Consider the following 21,624-nt stretch of genomic DNA (forward strand, 5'->3'; position numbering starts at 1 on the left):
CTGGCTGGTGTTTGAGAGTTAAGTGTTGACCAGGAGAACTTCCCTGCTCCTGTTCGAATAGTGCTGTGGGATCTTTCACGTCCACCTGATACGGCAGACTTTGCCACAGTCTAACAACGCATCAGAAATACGTTCCCTCCGACAGTGTAGCACCCTCTCAGTAATACATTGAAGTGTCAGCATAGATTTTGTGCTCAAGTCCCTGGGGTTTGGGCTAAAACTCACATCCCTCTGACTCAGGCAAGAGTGCTACCACTGAGCCACAGCTGATACTGTGGGATATAATCTTTACAATGGTTACCAAACACATTGAGCAGCCACCATTGGTAGTTTTACATTTGAATGCTGCTAACAGGGATTGGGAACCTTGGCTGATCTTTGAAGAAATTTCTCCTTAGCCTGGGGACCTGGAGGTAAAGTTTTGCACCCTGCTGTCAGATTGAGATCAGCTGACTCAGCATAGTACATTAATTCAAACCACACCAATTGGTGCTTGTGGCCACTGAGACATTGGAATTGACTCTTGCAGTTATTTAGTAAATGTGGAGTCCTCAGGAGTTAATATGTTTCACAGATTAATTAATTCCACCCCAGGAGACTTTGCAGCGAGAAGAACCATTTTCACTTAACAGGTCAAACTGGATTAATTTTAAAGACTGCACAAGGTTGGCCAGCCATCATTTATTCAAGTGTCATATGTAGCATTTGTTACAAATGCCTGAAGGCTGTATAAACAGACATCTGATCCAAGAATCAAATTCCAATATTCTGTTTGTTCCGATTTTATATAAGGACACCTGATACAGGCAACGTGTTTCATGCAATACTAAGTAAAATCAGAATGGTAGTTTATTTCACATAGTGTAGACATGCAGTTATAGAAGTGACTGTGGTGTTTGAAGCATTGTGTAACTTCTTCACTTAGCCTGATGTTGGACTTGAAATTATCAGCAAGAGATTTTGGAATGAATTTGTCAACCTCATTTGGCATTGCGCAAGATAATGAAGACCTGGTGGAGTCTTCAGGTGAAGTGGGTTAAGAGGGCAGACGACAATAGAACCATGGAAGTAAAATTTAATTAATCTCAATTTTAAATATGTTCCATCAACAACAACTTGCATTTATATAGTGCACGTAACATTAAAAAGACAGTTCATGGGAATGTTAGCCAACAAAATTTTATCAAAGCTTGGTCAAAGAGATGGGTCTTATGGAGTGCCTTAGAGAAGGAGAGAGAGATGAAGAGGTTTAGGGAGGGAATTCCAGAGTTTAGGGTCTTGCCAGCTGAAGGCATGGCCACCAGTGGTGGAGTGATTAAAATCAGGGTTGTGCAAAAGGCCAGAATTGGCGGAACACACAGATTTCCAAGTGTTCTAGGGCTGCAGGAAATTAGAGATAGGGAAGGGTGAAGCCATGAAAGGGTTTGAAGAAAAGATGCATTTTAAAATCAAGGCATTGCCAGACTGAGAGCCAGTATGTAGGTCGGTGAGCAAAGTGGTGATTGGCAAACAGGACTTGCTGTGAGTAAGGATATGAGCAGCAGTGTTTTGGATGAGCTGAAGTTTATGTGCAGTGGAAGATGAGAGGCTGACCAGGGGACCATAGGAATAGGCAAGTCTAGAGGTAACAAAGGCATGGATGAGGGTCTTAGCAACAGATGAGCTGAGGCAGGGACGGAATCGGGTGATGTTATGCAGGTGGAAATAGGCAGTCTCGGTAATGGTGTGAATATGCGGTCAGAAGTTCATCTCGATATCAAATACAACACCAAGGTTACGAACAGTCTGGATCAGCCTCAGTTGCCAGGGAGTTGAGTTTATATTTTCATTACAAATTCCTTTTCCAATTTTGTAATGAAACTGCATTTGTAAATTTATCGCACTGTAATTTTGTCCTCCTGCCAGTTTATGTAGGCAGTCTCCATTATAAATGTGCACATAGGAATTTGTAATATAAAAATTGACAGGAAGTATGCACAGTAGTATTTTTAATGTATTATAATAGATGCATCAGATATCAAATGAAATCCTTAAAAGAGTGTCACATGATCTGCTTTATAGCTCCTACCCATTATGTCAAATAAAAATTGTTTCTAAATAGTCATTTTGAACAATCCCCTGTCGATCACTGCCAAAAATTAAATATGGAGAAAATAGTGATTTAATTCCAGTTTGCACAATCCATTTGAATGCTAGTGCCTATAGTCTCTATGTTTTTCCCACAATTATCAAAAGACCTGTTGTGAAGATGATGCAGCCCACTCCTTCGCTTGTACGTCCGATTAGAGCTATAATTAAACGGAATTAATTAACAGAGATTTAAGATTGTACTTATTATGGCGAGTGCAATTGAACTCTTGTACTTATTAAGTGCCACATTAGCAGGAGAGTATAGCAGAGAAGTAGCCCTTTGCTGTCATGTATGCTGGGGAGGTGTGAAACATTGGCGGGTGGGTGTGTGACTGCTTGCTCCAAGTTGGAATGGGGTAAAGGTGACGAACAGCTTTAATTATGTACTATGTGCAGCTCCTGCCTCCTTTCTAATTTGAAATTCTTCCAAACAATCTGCATTGTGCCTTCAGCAGTAATAGTGTTCTTGGAAAAATACAGACCTGTCCTTCAGCTCAGGATTTGGTGGAATTAATTCTTATGCTAGCCCACAACACATGTTGTTTACCACATATTATACTTGATCAATTCTACATCTCACACAACAGAATTTTAATTCACTTGAAGATTTTTTTTAAAGCTCAATGCTGAAGCTAGGATTCCAATAAAGTGCAATAATGGGTATGTGAAATTTTTGTGCTGTGTCTATTTAAACTGCAAAAAACAGCCAACAATACAATGATGGATTTTGTCCTTCCAAACTTGGGTTGTGTCTGGAGAGAACCATTGAAGTATATAGTACAAAGGTGAAGTATTTAGTGGAAGCAGTTTGAGGTGATGAACTAAGTGTATCAAACAAAAAGCACATTGGCAAATCCACCAGTCTAGAGGCCTAGGTCATTTGCATGATATTCTCTGAATCAGTTATTTTTTTCTTTTGAGCCAGACTGACGATGGGGATTGTCATTCCATGCCTCTGGCGAGCATTAGGATTGCAAACTAATCTGCGGCCTTCACAGTGTGTGAATAGGGGAATGACGTATTGATGCTAGGTTTAGTCCCCTAACCTTATAGCCTCCTCAGACTGCCGCCTTTGACCCTGCTTATGCAGTCAGCCAGGAATAATCATACTGGGTTTGGTCAGAATGGCCTGAACAGAATGTGATTTTCCTCAGAGTTTATACTGAGAGCTGCCCTGAGTGAACCTGTAAACTTGGATGGCATTAAGGGAAATGCGTCAAGCATTGCAGATATTTTTCCAAGGATAAAAATGGTCACAGATCTGTATCAAACTGCTGATATCAACCTGAGGAATATTTCCAATCTTACAACACAATTTTGGACTGAGACCCAAGCTGAGAGTTTTCACTGTAAATGTGTAACTAGAGTAAGTACAATGGGGGCTCCTGAGCAGGTTGGTGATTTATATTGTAATACCACAATGCCACTCTCGCTTAGGAAGCTGAATGTCAAAATTCTATTTTAGCTCACATTGACCACTGGAGCACATTGGCAGCTAAGTCACACCTGTGCCATTAATATTGAACATTGTGGATATTTTGCATGCTGTCCTTACTTGGTGAGTTTATGACTTCAGCTCTGAGCATTGTTTTGAATTTGTATGTGCAATCAATGGTTTCCTCTTCATGGTTTATGTTTCCCAGGATGCATTAGACTAGCAACTTCACATAAGCTTTATTTCAGATTGTTCTGTAAAGACTCAAATATGTGCACCACACTATCATACCAATGGCAATGACACTCACAACTCAATACACTGTCATATATGGCAGTGAATATTCTTTACTCAGTTTGTGTTGCTGTGTTTCCACAAAGTGTTTGACAAAGGACCTGAAGGTAGATTGCATTTGTGATACTGGGTTGCAGCCAGCAAATTACAGGAAACTTCATTACATAGGAACAAGTGTAGGCCATTCAGCTGCTTGCACCTATTCCGCCATTCAGTTACACCATAACTGTTCTGTATCTTAACTTTCTGCCCTGACTTTGTAACCCTTAATACCCTTACCTAACAAAAATCTATCAATCTTTAATTGAGCCCCAGCCTCAACATTTTTTTGGAGGAGTGAGTTCCAGACTTCCCCTACCTTTTGTGTGAAGAAGTGGTTCCTGTCATCACCCCTGAATGGCCTAGCTCTAATTTTAATGTTATGCCTCCTTGTTTAGGACTCCCCCAAATGGTTTCTCGTCATCTATCCAAACAATTTATTTAATCATCTTAAACACCTCAATTATATTACCCCTTAATGTTCTATACCCATGGGAATACAAGCCTAGTTTATGCAACCTGTCGTCATAATTTAACCCACTCTGGTTCCAGGTGTGCATTTTTTTTGTGTATAACCAGAGTTGATATTAAATAATGCAGGCTTCCATTGAGTTAATGTTGTAACAGTTGATATCCTCACTATCAGAGCTTTTACTGAAGTAGCTGCCAGATGCCAGTTGCATTACATGCATGACCTGCATTGACTACATAAGTCAACATTAAAGTAACTATATTCTGCAAGAGTGTTTATTAGTATATGCAGTAAGGTACCTCACGATGTATCTCTGGGTTCAAAGGATGCCTGCAGCCTTTGTGATTCGAGGAAAATAACTTCTGATACAGTACCAAGCATAATGCACTAACAAATGGGTTTTCTTGTGCATTTGCAATAAAGTTTATGTTACGGTATTGCAGTGACTTTTTTCTGAATTGCAGTTCAAATTGCCCAATCTCTACATTTTCACAGGAATCTTCCAATCTTACACTATAAAATGAGCAAATTAATAAATCAGCTTCTTTACATTATCTACTAAATCACCAAAATGATTTTGCGCTAAATTATATTAATGGGCCCGTTCTCTAATCTGTGTGTCAGACTTTTCTGCAGATATGATAACCCTGAACCAGCAGACACCCTGTGTGTGCGTTAAAACAACCAGCAATATTCTATTGTGTAGACAAGAGCCCTCCTGGGATTAGTTTATTGCCCACAAGCAGTCCCTGAGGAAATCAAACTGTTTTCGGAGGAGGGGGGGGGCATCACATGAGGGGGACGAGGCGGGCCCTGTGTCCTCGGAGCCCTTTGCTTCAGAGGCACCATCTGCCGCTTTGTGCTGCCTCAGTCCCATCAGGACAGACCCTGACAGCAAGGGACAATCAGCACAGGGAGCCGAATGACTGGAATAATGCAAGTTGATGAAGTTTAGCAAGAGATGAGCATTCATTTTCCCTTCTCTCTGTGCAAGGCCAAAGTTCTGTCACTTGACAAATGGAGGTCCCAGAGCACCATAAATTTAGCTGTTTAACCTCCTGAGTCTTACACGAACATTACATGAGCATTTCCTACATCCAGACTTTCAATATAACCAGGCTTGCATTTTCCATTTTTATATGCAGCTTGCTATGATAAAGTCTGTATTTCATTTTGCATGACACAAGCTTTTACAATATTACTTAACCCTTTTAGTGCTGAATTTTTTGCATCCTTCATAAATATGCAGATTTGTAATCTGCATACTGCGAATTTCCAAAACACATGCACTGAATATCTTTACATTCAGTGAAGTAAAAACATAGCATGTATCACATGGGCCATTGGCACTGCAGCACAAATGATATGGGGCAGTGCCACTGCAATATGAGTCAATTGTTGCTATGGAAGGGTAGTAGTTATGACACCGGACTAGCAATGCCAGAGGTCATGAGTGCAAATTCAATAAATCTAGTAATTTTGTGAGCTGGCACCAGAAAGAGTCACCATGAGACCTGCCAGATTGTCATAAAAAAACCAACTGGCTCACTGATGTTCCTGAGGGAAGGGAATCTGCTCTCCCTCGCTACAGTCCTACTTTATGTGATTAATTCTTCGTGCCCTCAGAATTGGCCTAACAAGCAAACCTTCCACTGCAAGACAGAGCCTATCACCACCTCAGGATGAGCAATAAATGCAGATGTGTTTTATCACACTTCAGTTCTCTTTGTTTCTCTTGAGGCAGTGCCGAATGCTGTGTACAGTTCAGTGAATGTTGGTGGCCAATCTGCATATCTGACCTGAGCCAGTCAGATTTTTCAGTTGTGTAGGGGAGGGGCTTCACAGTTGACATTGGTGTCCACATGCGCACTTGTCCAAGAACAGGAACCCTGGCTGGCTTTACTCTGCTTGACCCCTGTGATGCTGAGATTAGTTGTAGCAGTTTCAATCTGTTGATGTTACTATCCTTTAACACTCCCAAAAATGCATTGTTCTGTGCCTAATGCATACCTGATTATGCATTATTCTGCACTGAAGATAAGGGCTCTGATCTTCTCATATAAAAGATAGGATCTGAGTGCCACCCAAAAATGTAATTATAATACTAATGAATTACCTGTCACTGAACGATTAGTATGATCTATTTGAGAAAACTTGTTTGCAGAATCATAGAAATGTTAGATTAAAATCTTCCTATACATTTTTATGATATTTCAAAAATGCAGATTATGTAATGTTTCCTAGGTTCAAAGAAGGACTACAAATTTTTAATGTTGGGCATCATCGTATATCTGAACCACTAAACAGTGTGAAGAATCTGAAATGAATGCAGGAGATTGAACTGCATATAGGGCTGGAATTTGCCCTGAGTGACAAACCTGCTTATTCGATTTTCACTTGCCCATAGACTTTTTATGTTGTACAACAAGTTGTTGTCAACCAATCATCCAAAAAGCACAGCACCCTTTACAGGGCATCTGGCACTTGAGTGTACCTTCTTAACAGTCAAATTGAAGAATTGTTATTGACCAGGGCAGCCTGAACCCGGAAGTGCGCGTTGGAATATTGCACTCAATGTCATATCAGGTACAGAAAGCAAAGCAAAATGAGAGGGAAAGAAAGATAGACTGGATTGAGAAAGAGGTAAAAGACAGAAAAGTAAAAAAAAGCGTAATTTTTTTTTAAATCTCCAAGAATAATTAAAGTTTGAAGGAATGAGACTCCACAGTTGTAAAAAAAATAGTTTCAATGCCAAGGAGGTGGTTTTGCAGTAATTAAGACTTACCACACCGTTAAAAGGGTACTTAGATTGGAATGGACAAACCCTAACATTTTCTGCTAAATTTAGTCCAAATCTGAGTTAAGTACAGCAACTTTGTTCCATTCAATATATTTGAATGGTGATTGAGATGGCAAGATGCCTTTTTCGGGAAGCATTTGGCGGAGCAGCACATCTCAGACGGCAACTTCCGGATTTCTGTGATTAACTGTGTAAGTGTGGTTGCTGGAAGTTGCTGTCCAATTGCACATAAATAACAGTGACGTTATCCTCACCATTATAGTTACAGCAAAATCCGGACCATTATGCTGGTCCCTTTGTTTCGAGAGCTTTAAGCAGTTGTTCCTCTCAAAATTGACAGAGTTTTCAATTATTTATGAGACATTGCCTTCTGCTTTCTGGAAGCAGACTTGTCGTCTTTGTTGGGCATTAGGAGAAACGTGTTGAGGAGGTTTGTGCTTCACCATCTAAATGGTGCCATTTGGAAGGGGTCATGGAGTTTGGGGGGGAAGATTTAAGACCAGTTAGTGGTATGGCCCAAGGCTGAGGTACATGCTGTTTAGTCATCCTCTCAGTGGGTAATCAGATGCATAACATAAAGGAAGGGAGAAAAAGAGAGAGCGAGAGAGTGTGTGTGTGTGTAGTGGGGAGTGGGGTTGGTGAATTAGCATGTTTAGTTGAGGGAAAAGTAAATGGTTTGGGAAATGTCTTTAGCTTAGAATTTGTACAAAGAAAACATGAAAGCTCTCAATAATTGAGAATAATACTCTCAATGTATTTTAAAGCGGTTAAGATGTATTCTCACCTCCGAACTCTACCATTCAGATTCGACCTTGAATAGCACTTGTACCTGTATTAAACGCCCAACACTCACTGCTAAATATGAATAGTTAGCAGCTTTCGGGGCTGAAAGGAACTCTGCCTGAAGTAAGTAGTCTGCCATAATTAGAATCATATTTTTGATCACTTTGGGGCAATATAATGCTGTTGCCATTTTTATGTGATGGCAGTAGAGTAGTTGGTGCATTTTTATATTGCCTTGTGACCGAATACAGATCACGTAGCCTTGTATATGAGCACTTGGAGCATCTGCTATTTTCCTACTTATTGGAATAGCTGCTCCAATTCATCAGCCCCGTTCTGAAGGGTTTTCTACTCATGGAATGTGAATTGTGTCGATGCTGAGGCTGCCCTTTGGTAAAGTGTAGCTGTAACACAAGATCAATGAGCACTGCTAATAATTTCACCACTTTGAACAATGACATTTTACACTAGTAAAAGTATTCCATATTATGTGTGAGTCCTAGGTAACTGGGAATGAGATACAGGACTGCAATACAATTGTCCAAGGGTGATATACAGAAAAACAGGTTTTGTGAGTGTTTTGCTCAAAAAGATCTGCATTTATATAGTGCCTTAGCAATTCAGCAACATCTGAAAATGGTTCATATACAATAAATAACTTTGAAGTGCAGTGACTATTCTTGGGTAGGCAAATGCAGCTGTTATTTTGCACAATTAGTGTCCTCCCAAACAATAGAGAGTGAACCTGCATCTCTTGGTTGAGGTAAAAGTGAGAAAAAGAAAGACATGCATTTATATAGTGCTTTTCATGACCAGTGGACATCTCAAAGTGCTTTACATCCAATGAAGTACTTTTGAAGTGTAGTCACTGTTGTAGGAAACGCGGGAGGTTGCGCACAGCAAGCTCCCACAAACAGCAATATGATAATGGCCAGATAATCTGTGTGTGTGATGTTGATTGAGGGATAGATATTGGCCAGGACACCAGGGATAACTCCCCTGCTCTTCTACAAAATAGTGCCATGGGATCTTTTTCGTCCATCCATGGGGGCAGATGGGGTCTCGGCTCAACATCTCATCCAAAAGATGGTACCTCCGACAGTGCAGTACTGAGGGAGTACCAGCCCTGATACTTGTGTCAAGCCCTGGAGTGGGATTTGAACCCGGAACCTAGTGACTTAGAGGCGAAAGTGCTACCCAATGAACCACAGCTGAATATTCAGTCAGAAAATCCTTTTTATTAATAAAATGGCGGCTTTTATCTCCACTTAAACAACTGGAACAGATGAATGAGACCTTTGCCTCATGGCACAGAGTTCCCTCAGTTCTGAACATTATCGGTCTAGTTTACTTCCTCCAGGTCTTAGGATGTCACCCACAACAGTCTAACTTAGAGGTAAAACTGAGGCAGAGTGATACTGATTGAAGTTTAGCCCTTTGGTTACTCCCAGGTTTTTATTTTACATTATACAATACCTATTTTTGTACCCCCTCAAAGCTACTATCGGCCTGTGTGAACATTGGATGAGGGCAAGGTAGAAGTTACCTGTGATCCCAGTGTCAATTTTGGATGTCAGGCCTCCTGATGCATTATACCAGATCACAATCAGCAGCTGTTGAGTCAGCACCTTCAGGAGGGGAGAGGAGCAATGTAACCAGTGGCAGAACCAGCATAAAATCTGTATATTTTTATTACCCATTTGAGAGGTGGCTGGTCACTTTACCTTCTAGTTACTGCAACATATGGTTGAGCACAACAGACCTGTACTCCCCTGATGATGAGCCCTTGCATACTCAATCAGAGGCATTGCGTTATTCATATGCAAATATATCTTAATTGCAAAACAAGTAGAAACCAGTAATATAAACAAGAAATGCTGGAACCACTCAGCAGGTCTGGCAGCATCTGTGGAAAGAGAAGCAGAGTTAACGTTTCGGGTCAGTGACCCTTCATCGGACTTGCTTTCTCGTGGGGTACTCGTGCAAGGAATGCACAATGTTAACATGCAGGTACAGCAGGCTATTAGGAAAGCAAATGGCATGTTGACCTTTATTGCAAGGGGATTGGAGTACAGGAATAAAAAAGTCTTACTAAAATTGTACAGGGCTTTGGTGAGACCGCACCTGGAATGCTGTGTGCAGTTTTAGTCTCCACATTTAAGAAAGGATATACTTGCACTGGAGACGGTGCAGCGAAGATTTACTAAATTGGTCCCTGGGATGAGGGGGTTGTCCTATGATGAGAGGCTGAGTAAATTGGGCATATATTCTCCGGAGTTTAGAAGAATGAGAGGAATCTGATTGAGACATGCAAGATTCTGAAAGGGCTTGATAGGGTAGAAGTTGAGAGATTGTTTTGACTGGTCGGGGAGTCTAGAACATGGGGCAGAGTCTCAGGATAAGGGGCCAATCGTTCAGGACTGAGATGAGGAGAAATTACTACACTCAAAGGGTTGTGAATCTTTGGAATTCTCTACCCCAGAGGGTTGTGGATGTTCCATCATTGAATAAATTGAAGGCTGGTCTCGCAGGGAATCAAGGGATCCGGGGAGTGGGCAGGAAAGTGGAATTGAAGCTCAAGATCAGCCATGATTGTATTGAATGGCGGAGCAGGCTCGATGGGCCATATGGTCTACTTCTGCTCCTATTTCGTGTTCAGAACGATCAATTTATGTTAAAGGCCTTGATCGCATGAATGGTTGGATCTGTCATCTGGGTGCTCAGGGAATTTACTTTGTTCAACAATGGAAGACACCTTTTGAGTCCATGTATCCCAGTTTTGAACTGCATGGGGTATGAAAGATATATCGCATGCATTGTGCTTTCAGCTTTTCAGTTCCCTTGCCATCAAGACAGCCTGGAGCATTTGTGATAGGTAGACATGTAACTTTTATGTTACAGACTCTGATCCAGGTTTAATGTTATTAAGAGAGTTAGCGAAGTGTTGTATCTTTTCTTTTTAAATACTTTAGGAGGTGTAAATTAAATATTCTGTAATCAAGTAAAATATGCTAATATACTGACTTTGCTATTGTTTACTTTTTACGTCAATAGACATGACTTGTAGCTCAGGTCGCACAATCTGATTAAGTTTGTTTTTCCACAAAATGAAGACTGGGATCACACGAGGGCTGATGCCAATTCAGTGGGGTAATTAAACAACTGGTTTTGTTCCATCTCTGGGCATTTACATTACTATTTATTGTGGATATAAAGTCACAGTGTATTTTATAGGAAGTGCTCTTTTCACAAGGGGAATATCTGGTAAAGCCCTAAAAAAAAATGTAAATTGTTAAGTCCCTCCCCATAAAATGTTTTGCATTACATAACATTATCATGGATGTTGATATGCAACCTCGCTAAGTCTGTGGTGGAACCCATCCAGTTGAAATTGAAAAAGGAAAAAGAAAGGTTGAATTCACAGTTTTTAAACCAGCAATCTATATTGTGTTCATTGAAGAAACATTCTATACAGCATTTGAAAGAATAAATAGCTGACTGTAGTTTTTGTTTTTGTTATTTTCTAGATCCCGTGTGTGTCTGTGTGTGTAAAAAGATAATACAGTTCCTGGTGTGTAGGATCTAATATATGCTTGATTTAGACTTTCTTGGTAATAATCGTCTGCAAATTATTTCTGCATAACTTTGCTTTGGTGGATATCAAAATGGTTCATCATTATTATGTACCTTGGATGATGGAGTGCACTGACAACTGGTGTCTGATCGAGCAATCTTTCCCAATAGAAAAATACAAATTAGCCCTCCCCAAAGTCCAAATGAAATTAAAATGTTGTAAGATGCTGAGGAGTTGTTTAAAAATGTACTCGAGTATAGAGTTCGAATGGTGATTATAATCCTTTCTAAGTGTCACTGTCAGCGACAAAGACAATCCATCTGAACAGTTGTGTTTTTATCTCTCAAAAGAATTGTGTTGTTACTAAGAAAAAGTAAGTATCTCTTGCTTTATTCCTTTAAATCCAGTTACAATACATAAGGATTTTAAAAGCCAGCTGCAGGTAATTTCCACATCCCTAGCTTGAATTAATACAAATGTTGCATGGTTTATTTGGTTGTCTGTGACAACAATTACTTAAATTTACATGGCCCCTTTAACATAGTAAAGCATCTCAAGGTGCTTCACAAGAGCATTATCAAACAAGATTTGACACCGAGCCACATAAAGGCATATTGCGACAGTTGGTCAAAGAGGTAGGTCTTAAATAGAGTCATAAAGGAGGACAGAGGGGCAGAGAGGTTTAGGGAGCGAATTTCAGAGCGTAAGGCTTAGACAAATGAAGCCACGATCAGCAATAGTGGAACGAAGAAAATCGGGGATGCTGAAGAGTCCAGAATTGGAGGAACAAAGAGATCTCAAAGGGTTGTAGGGCTTGAGGAGATTATAGATAGTTTACAGGCTTTAGTGAGGAATCACATCAAACTGATTGACTGACTGCTCCATGTTTTATTGAGTTGTCAGTTATTTAAGTCCAGGATCCCTGCCTCCTGATTCAGGGATATTTACGTAAGTTAAATTGTTCATGAGTTGGGTCTGACCAGTGTAGCTCACAAAGTAGTGAGAAATAGAAGAAAAGAATCACTGTGAGCATAAAATAATTCAAAAGCTAGCTAGTGTAATTTCTACTGTAAATAATTGTGCGTATTAGTCATTAAATAAATTATTCTTGCTGGTAAAAAAAATCTAAAAGCCTGATTTCGGAATTACTTATGTTACAGCGGAGGACATTATGGGTCATTTGATGGAAGTGTTTAAAACTATGAAGGGATAGGACAGAGTAAACTGAAATAGACTTTCCAGTAGTCGATTGGTCTAGAATGTGGGACATAGATGTGTAATTAATGTAAAAGATTTAGGACAGAGCAGGAAAAAAACCTGCTGTGTGGCTATGAAATGTACTGCTGGAATGGTGATTGAAGCAGAGACTGTGTCAACATTTAATAGGTTGTAGGAAAGGGGAACGAGGGGATATGGGAACAAGCTGGGCTTAGGACTATTGCTTGTGTGGAAGATAAACACCAACACTAACTGGTTGGGCTGAATATCTGCTTCCATTTTGTCATTTCAATTAATTTTGTTGTGATACATTTTATAAATTGGAGAAATCTTCATAGAGGATAGGATCGTTCCAGTAGCTAAAGTAATTGACTAAGGTTTATGCACATTATCTTGTGCATGTTACCAAAGGTTTACCTAGACATTGGGGCTAGTGAAGGTTGTAGAGTGTTGGGACTCAACTGTTACTGTAAACATACATTCAGAAGATTATATTATAGATTTGGAGACCAAGTGCCGTCTTCACATTGACGATACCCTCCATTGTGTTGTGTGGCACTACCACTGTGCTAAATGGATAGATTTCAAACAGATCTAGCAATGCAAAACTGGCCACCCATGAGGCGTTGTGGGCCATCAGCAGCAGCAGAATTGTATTCAAACACAATCTCTAACCTCATGGACCAGCATATCCCCCACTCTACCATTGCCATCAAGCCAGGGGATCAACCCTGTTTCAATGAAGAGTGCAGGAGGGCATGCCAAGCAGCACCAGGGATATTTAAAAATGAGATGTCAACCTGGTGAAGCTGCAACATAGGACTACAAGCATGCCAAACAGCGTAAGCAGCATGCGATAGACAGAGCTAAGCGATCCCACAACCAACCGGATCAGATCTAAGCTCTGCAGTCCTGGCACATCCAATCGTGAATGGTGGTGGACAATTAAACAACTAACAGGAGGAGGAGTCTCCAGAAATGTCCCATCTTTAAGGATGGGGGAGCCCAGCACATCAGTGCAAAGGACAAGGCTGAAGCATCTGCATCCATCTTCAGCCAGAGTGGATGATCCATCTCGGCCTCCTCCTGAAATTCCTAGCATCACAGATGCCAGTCTTCAGCCAATTCAGTTCACTCCAAGTGATATCAAGAAATGGCGGAAGGCACTGGATGGATACTGCAAAGGCTATGGGTTCTGGCAATAGTACTAAACACTTGTGCTCCAGAACTGGCCGCGCACCTAGCCAAGCTGTTCCAGTACAACTACAACTCTGGCACCTACCTGACAGTGTGGAAAATTGCCCAGATATGTCCTGTACACAAAAAGCAGGTCAAATCCAATCCTGTCAATTACCGCCCCATCAGTCTACTCTCAATCATCAGCAAAGTGATGGAAGACGTCGTCAACTGGCACTTACTCAGAAATAACCTGCTCACTGAAGCTGAGTTTGGGTTCCGCCAGGGCCACTCAGCTCCTGACCGCATTAAATCCTTGGTCCAAACATGGACAAAAGAGCTGAACTCAAAAGGTGAGGTGAGAGTGACTGCCCTTGACATTAAGGCAGCGTTTGACCAAGGAGCCCTAGCCAAACTGGAGTCAATGGGAATCAAATGGAAAACTCTCCACTGGTTGGAGTCATACCTAGCACAAAGGAAGATTGTTGTGGTTGTTGGAGGTCAATCATCTCAGTCCCAGGACATTGCTGCAGGAGTTCCTCAGGTTAGTATCCAAGGACCAACCATCTTCAGCTGCTTCATCAATGACCTTCCCTCCATCGTAATGTCAGGAGTGGGGATGTTCACTGATAATTGCACAATATTCACCATTCGTGACTCTTCCGATACTGAAGCAGTCTGTGTCCATGTGTAGTAAGACTTGGATAACGTTCAGGCTTGGGCTGATAAGTGTCAAGTTAAATTTGCGCCATACAAGTGCCAGGCAATGACCATCTCCAACAAGAGAGAATCTAACCATCTCCCCTTGGCATTCAGTCCACCACTATCAACATCTTGGTGGTTACCATTGACCAGAAACTGAACTGGACCAGCCTTATAAGTACTGTGGCTACGAGATCAGGTCAGAGGCTGGGAATTCTGCAGCACATAACTCACCTCCTGACTTCTCAATGCCTGTCCATCATCTACAAAGCACAAGTCAGGAGTGTGATGGAATACTCTCCACTTGCCTGGATGAGTACAGCTCCAACAACACTCAAGAACCTCAACACCATCCAGGACAAAGCTGCCCGCTTGATTGGCACCCCACCCACAACCTTCAACATTCACTCCCTACACCCCAGACGCATAGTGGCAGCAGTGTGTACCATCTACAAGATGCACTGCAGCAACTTAACAAGGCTCCTTCAACAACACCTTCCAAACCTGCGATCTCTGCCACCTAGAAGGACAAGGGTAGTAGATGTATGGGAACACCACCACCTGCATATTCCCCTCCAAGCCACACACCATCCTGACTTGAAACTATATCGCCGTTCCTTCACTGTTGCTGGTTCGAAATCCTGGAACTCCCGTCCTAACAGCACTGTGGGTGTACCTACGCCACATGGACTGCAGCAGTTCGAGAAGGTGGCTCACCACCACCTTCTCAAGGGCAATTAGGGATGGGTAATAAATGCTGGCCAGCCAGCGACGCCCATACCCCATGAAAGAATAGAAAAAGATTGAAGATGGTAGAAAAGACAAGAAATATGACTGCTTCCTTATGCACTGCTTTCATTAATAGATGAACAGCGGAAAACTACTTGGTGTTTTATGACCAACTTGGGTTTTTTTAATCACTTACAGGTATCTAATATTCTTGATAAGTTATAGAATGCAGGACATTTTAAAATTTCTATTTGTCATTAGCAGATTTAATGAACGTGACTTTAGACCAGAAGTAATGCTGCTGTAAGTGAAGTGTACACTTTTTTTGACAGTTGCTGGCCAGTAGTTATGCAATGTATATTGTGTGCAGAATACAAGATACTTTCGGACTGTTTCAGGAACAGGTAGGTATTTTATAGCATGATGTGCTGAACAGGATATTTAACACCATTCGATATTATATTCATCAGGCCTGAGTATATGGTGTTGGCTCTAAATAAGATAAAGAACATATAAAATCTGTAATGTTTTAAATTGAATCAAACCAAAAGCTAATAATCCTGTAGAGTACATTCTTCTTCAACTCAACTGTGATAAACTAATGTTTGTCCCCAGGACAGATGGCTAAGCTTCCTACATTTAGAAATGACTATATATGATTAAGCAGTGAATATTGATGACATCAAGAGAACTAGTAGGGACGAGTTACTGCTTGGATCTGAATTAGTATCCATGATTAAAATGAAGTAATTATTGAATTTGAAGATAATCGTGCTAATAATGCAGCTCCATCATTTGATCAAAGATGCAAGTTACACTTTCCCCCTCCTACCTTTTCTTCCCTTTCTGTCTCCCATAATCATGCTATAAAGACTATTTTATTTCTGACAATATGCAATTTCGCACCACCCCACCCATATGACATTGGTAATTTTGATCTATTTCAACTGCCCTGTCTTGGTAATTAGGGATGCCTTTCATTATTGTAAGACATTTGAAATTTGCACATTCTTCTTAAAAAAAAATGATGGATTGTCATAAAGAATCATGTCCATTAATGGAGAGTCTTAGTAAAAGTATATTCAGGAAAGTGCAGATCATATCTAGATATGTAATTGATATCTGGCAATAGCCTAATTGGATTTTTAGTCCCTCTGTGCTCCTCTGAAAATTCCATGCAGAATAAAGCAAAAGATCATAGTTGGTTTTAGTCTTTGATCTTCCCCAATTATAGTTATAAATTAAACAGGACTACAAGTGTGACATGCAGTTAAGCAGCTTGTATTTGTTCAGTGCAGCTGTCACAGACATGAACCTTGCTCCAACATCTATTTGAATGTAGCATGAAGTTAAAAAGGTATCTGCTGGGATTGGTAACATAGATTAGCCTCTGCTAGCTGTAAAGCACTATAGTTGAGAGTTGTGGGCCACATGTTCACACCTATAAATGCCCATAGTGAGTTTCCATTCTTGGTCATGGGGAGATGCTGAATGGACACTGCAACCTGATGACTGAGGATGAAAAAATAATTTGTTAAATTTAGTGGCATGTTTAGCTTTGCTACTTTGTTATTTTGCACCTGTTCTGGTTCCAACACACAGTTCCTCTTTTCTGTCAGTTCTTTTCATTAAGAAGGGACATGATCCTTTTTAAAACAACAGGCAGAACAGCTTGAGGTTCCTTCGCATTAACCATGCAGTATAGTGTTTGCTTATGTCACAGAAATGTAATGTGCATTCATTGACACCTTTTTCTTTGCCTGCTTTCAGCATCTGCCTGTGAATTTGCTGATATTGTGGAGTTGTTGTTGAATTCTGGTGCTGATCCCACCATCCAGGATGGGGAAGGGTGCCTACCAGAAGAGGTGACTGACTCCAAGGACATCTCACAGATGCTGCGACAGTATGCTGCATCAAAAGGCTAAACCCAGGCTTGGTGCATGACTCTAAATGGAAAACTACAAAAACAAATATGTATTGAAATAATATTTCACAGTGATTGTTACATTACGATATGCAATAATTAAACGATTAAATGTTTTCTACTTTGTTCCAGTAAAGATTTTTTGTCAAAATAGCTTTCACTTTACATGGAAAGACTAAAAGCAGGGGGTTTTAATCAGTAGTTTGGAAATAGTTTAGAACAATTTTTAATTTGACTTAAAAATGAGATACTTGCTTCTATCCAGCACCTTGAGGATCAGACTTTGGATATTATGCTGACATGGATTCAGTGGGCCAAATGGCCGCCTCCTCTGCCATAGAAAGATCTCCTACCTATATGGAACACAAAACTATTATAAAGGTAGTCTGGCTTCCCATGTTCTTTGAGGTCATGTCTGTTTAATGAGTTCCAAACAATGCTCATGGATTAGTAGTTGCACAATGTACCCTCTTTCTCCCCCCATTCCCCCCACCGCGCCACCCAGCCTTCCCCTCTAGTAAACAGTGGTCATGCTACCAGGATGTTTGGACAGTCCTTGGTCCAGCTTTATTTAAGTTGCATTGTATGACATTTACGCAGCCATGTTAACACTCTGCACACCTTCACAAAACAGTATTATTCAAGAGAACTATTTCTTCAAAGCAGAGAAATGCTGTCTCTTTCATGCACATTTGGAGCCATGTGCCTACTTCTGCCAAGTTATCCAATTGAATACTCAGCCTTAAAAAGAGTTTGTTGTTTGCACCATTGGTGAAAGGTCACTTGGACATCATCATCAATGAGCATCAGGGAAAAGAAAAAGCATAACCAAAGCATGTTTGTCTGTGACTGCAAGGTTGCCATCAAAAGCCACTCCCTCCTCCTCCCCCCCCCCCCCCCCGCCCCCGGAAGTGACATTATTAATCAGATGTATTTCTTACTCTCAAGCTTTGGAGGATGTTCAATTTCACTATGACAAAGAACATAAGGAACTGAACTGTAGTAGTAAAAGCCATTGGACTTGAGCTTTTTCTGCCACTTGGAATCGAGCCAACCCACTTAGTTTCTGCGACAGGTAACCCAAGTAATGCCTTCAAGAAGATAATGGGAAGTAGAGTCATTTTCCAGATCTCAAAATTAACTGTTAATCTGTGCAGCTCATTTGTCTAAGAAAGTTAAGTTTGAATGGAATTTTACCTTTATGAAGTAACAAGTAATTAATGCAGTAACGTGTATTATTTAAGCAAATATTTATTTGAATAAGTCCGGCTCGAGTGCAGCTCCAACAACACTCAAGAAGCTCGACACCATCCAGGACAAAGCAGTCTGCTTGATCAGCACCCAATCCACCACCTTAAACATTCACTCCCTCCACCACCGACGCACAGTGGCAGCAGTGTGTAGCATATACAAGATGCACTGCAGCAACTCACCAAGCCTTCTTTAACAGCACCTTCCAAACACATGACCTCTTCCACCTCGCAGGACAAGGGCAGCAGACGCATGGGAACACCACCAAGTGGTGGCAAGTTCCCCTCCAAGCCACACCTCATCCTGACTTGGAAATATATCACTGCTGCTTCACTGTCGCTGGATCAAAATCCTGGAACTTCCCTAACATCACTGTGGGTGTACCCGCACTCGATGGACTGCAGTGTTTCAAGAAGGCAGCTCACCACCATTTTGTCAAGGGCAATTAGGGATGGACAATAAATGCTGGCCTTGACAGCAACGCTCACATCCCATAAAATGAATTTAAAAAATAAGTTTTATAAATGCAGTAGTTAGTAAGTAGCTAAGGGAGATGTCGGCCCATTAAAAACAGATGCAGATGACACAATAATAGACAAGTTAATAGATTTAATAAACAAGTACTTTGTAACCTTTTTCACCATAGAGGAAGTGGATAAAATATCAGTGTTAGAAGGGAAACTAAAAATCAATCAAGGGAAGGAACTTATTTGATACAATATAAGTAACAAAATGGTAATGGAGAAAATAATGGGACTTAAAATAGATAAATCTCCAGGACTAATGGTTTCCACCCTACTGTGCATATATTGTTATGATCCCTGTAGAGAAAAAAAACAACAAACGAACAGAATCAAATTCACTTTTTTTTTGTTTCTTAAATTGGGGTCAAATGGACAAGATTTCACTTTTATAAATTTTATTTTAACACTCAAACCAAAACCAATAGAAATTAAACATGAACTAGTAGTCAAATACCAGTCAATATATGTATCTCAAAGGTTACACGTTAACTAGCAGATACATCTAGGAAAGTCCTTACCGGTCCTCTGGACAATCTTATCAGCCAGGTGGCATTGAATACATCCACAGTGTGACAAGATTAGGAACTTCCTCTGGTAGGTTTCAAAGTCTGGTCCTCAAGGTTGCGGATATGGAAGTAATGATGTTTCTGCAGTAGCAAGCGATGCAGCTTCCTTTTAACACTTCGGTGTTGTCACTTCTCGAACAACTTCAGCCTTGCTCACTACTGTACTGATGGCACAGTATCACGGAAAACAATGATCAGCCTACAGTCCAGGCTTCTTTAAACAACCTCTGCAGACTGTCACAATTCTGAAAGCCACCTTTTAAAAAATACACACAGCTTTTAGCTGGCTCCAACACTAGAGTTTTCTTGAAACTGAAACGAAAAACTTCCAGTCACATGTGTCTGCTTAAAAAAAAACAAGCTGTTTATTTTCAATCACAGGACTGTTTGTTTGTCTAACCTGGATTTAACGTCTATCCTGGAAACCCCAGCCCTAAATTAGGGACAGTCTCAAAAACATAAACACAAGCTGTACAGTAAAGGTCTGCTCGGGTCTGCAAATGAGACCCGACCCAAGCCCAACCCGGCCCGAGTCCTTCCATTTTTTCCCGCGCCCGATCCGACCCAACCATCAGTTAACTTACCTTCCGTTTTTCACTTTGTTCCTTACCGCACAAGCTTAAAATAACTGTAACAAAACCACCTTTAGAGTCCAAAAAGTAAATTAACATTTACCTGAGGTGGTGATAGAGCTTGCCCGACCCGACCTGAGTACGATGCATGTCGTCTGGTCCCATCAGGTTCGGGTCGGGTATCAGGCTTTTACAGCATTACAATATATAAGTAGAAGAGGAAATTGCAGAAGCATTGGTCACAATCTTTCAAAACTATCTTGATTTGGGGATTGTGCGGTTAGATAATAACTTTGTTTAAGAAGGGTGGGGGGAGAAACCAACTAACTACAGGCCTGTCTGTTTAATCTCAGTTGTTGGGAAGCCACTAGAATCTCATTAAGGATAGAGTGACTGAGTGTTTAAACAAATATGAGCCAATCAGAGAGAGAGCCAGCATGGTTTTGTTAAAGATAAATTATATCTGACTAATCTGGCTGAATTTTTTGAGGTGGTCATTAATAAGGTTGATAAAGGTTTGTCTATGGATGTTGTCCATATGGGATTCCAGAAGGCATTCAGTTAGGTTCCACGTGAGATTATTAGCAAAAATGAGAGCTCACTGAATTGGAGGTAGCCTTTTGACTTGGTTTGGAAATTGTTTGAGAGGTAGGACACAGAGTGGGGATAAAAGGCAGTGCACTAATTGGCAGGATGTAACGAGTAATGTTCCCCAGGGATCTGTACTGGATCCTCAGCTTTTCGCTATATTTATAAATGACTTGAATGAAGAAATAGAGAATGTCATCTGTAAACTTGGATACAAGTTAGGAGGCACATAGCTGAGTAAATGCCCATGAGCTGCATAGTTTTCCACATTAGTGGGAGGTTCCAAGGTGGGGATACCTCCTTCGGTGGTCTTCCTTTGGCAGGCATTACATCAATTTCCCCTCCAAACAGATAAAAAAGTGAGGGCAATGCTGGTAGTTCAATGTGTGTAAAATGGTATGGGATGTAAAAGGTGGTGGGGGGGGGGGGGGGTGGGGGGGCACGGTATGAGGGTGTTAAAGTAGTTGAAGTGGATGTTTGGTTATGCAAGGCAGATCTTGTATGCCATGGGAGGAATGCAGCCATAGTGTAGGATTAGGAGTTAGAGACACCCATAACCAGGGTACAGTGTAAAAGGAGAGTACTGCTTGAAGAGGGTGAACAGTGTGCTAGTGCCCAGGATGGACCAGGGGAAAAGGGGGAGAGAGAGCATTGTTAGTATGTTACCTTGCTAGGCCTGGTTATGTCATTGAACTTCGTGTGGCAGTCTGTTCTACAATCCTGGGTGCAACGGATTTAGTGTCAGTGCCACCTCCTTCTAAGCAGCATGGGTGACAGTCTTGGCAGACTTGATAGCATAGGCATCAGTCTCCTGCAGAGAGGCTTGGCGATTTGTATCACTGAAGTT

At 41.0% G+C, this 21,624-nt stretch overlaps 1 protein-coding gene across 2 annotated transcripts in view; it reads left to right on the top strand.

Annotated features, from left to right (window-relative positions):
• acbd6 (acyl-CoA binding domain containing 6) overlaps window positions 1-17,392 on the top strand; it is a 261,449-nt gene extending 244,057 nt beyond the window's left edge. The window contains exon 7 of one of the 2 annotated variants that reach the window (XM_068037835.1): window positions 17,123-17,250. In XM_068037835.1, coding sequence (XP_067893936.1) covers window positions 17,123-17,164 — 42 coding nt within the window. In that variant the 3' untranslated portion in view covers window positions 17,165-17,250. Of the gene's footprint in view, window positions 1-17,122 lie in introns of both variants that reach the window. The other variant, XM_068037833.1, reaches the window with a different exon arrangement.
• The last annotated feature ends 4,232 nt before the right edge of the window (window positions 17,393-21,624 follow it).

Source organism: Heterodontus francisci, chromosome 8, assembly GCF_036365525.1.
Source record: "Heterodontus francisci isolate sHetFra1 chromosome 8, sHetFra1.hap1, whole genome shotgun sequence".
NCBI classification, from domain to species: domain Eukaryota; kingdom Metazoa; phylum Chordata; class Chondrichthyes; order Heterodontiformes; family Heterodontidae; genus Heterodontus; species Heterodontus francisci.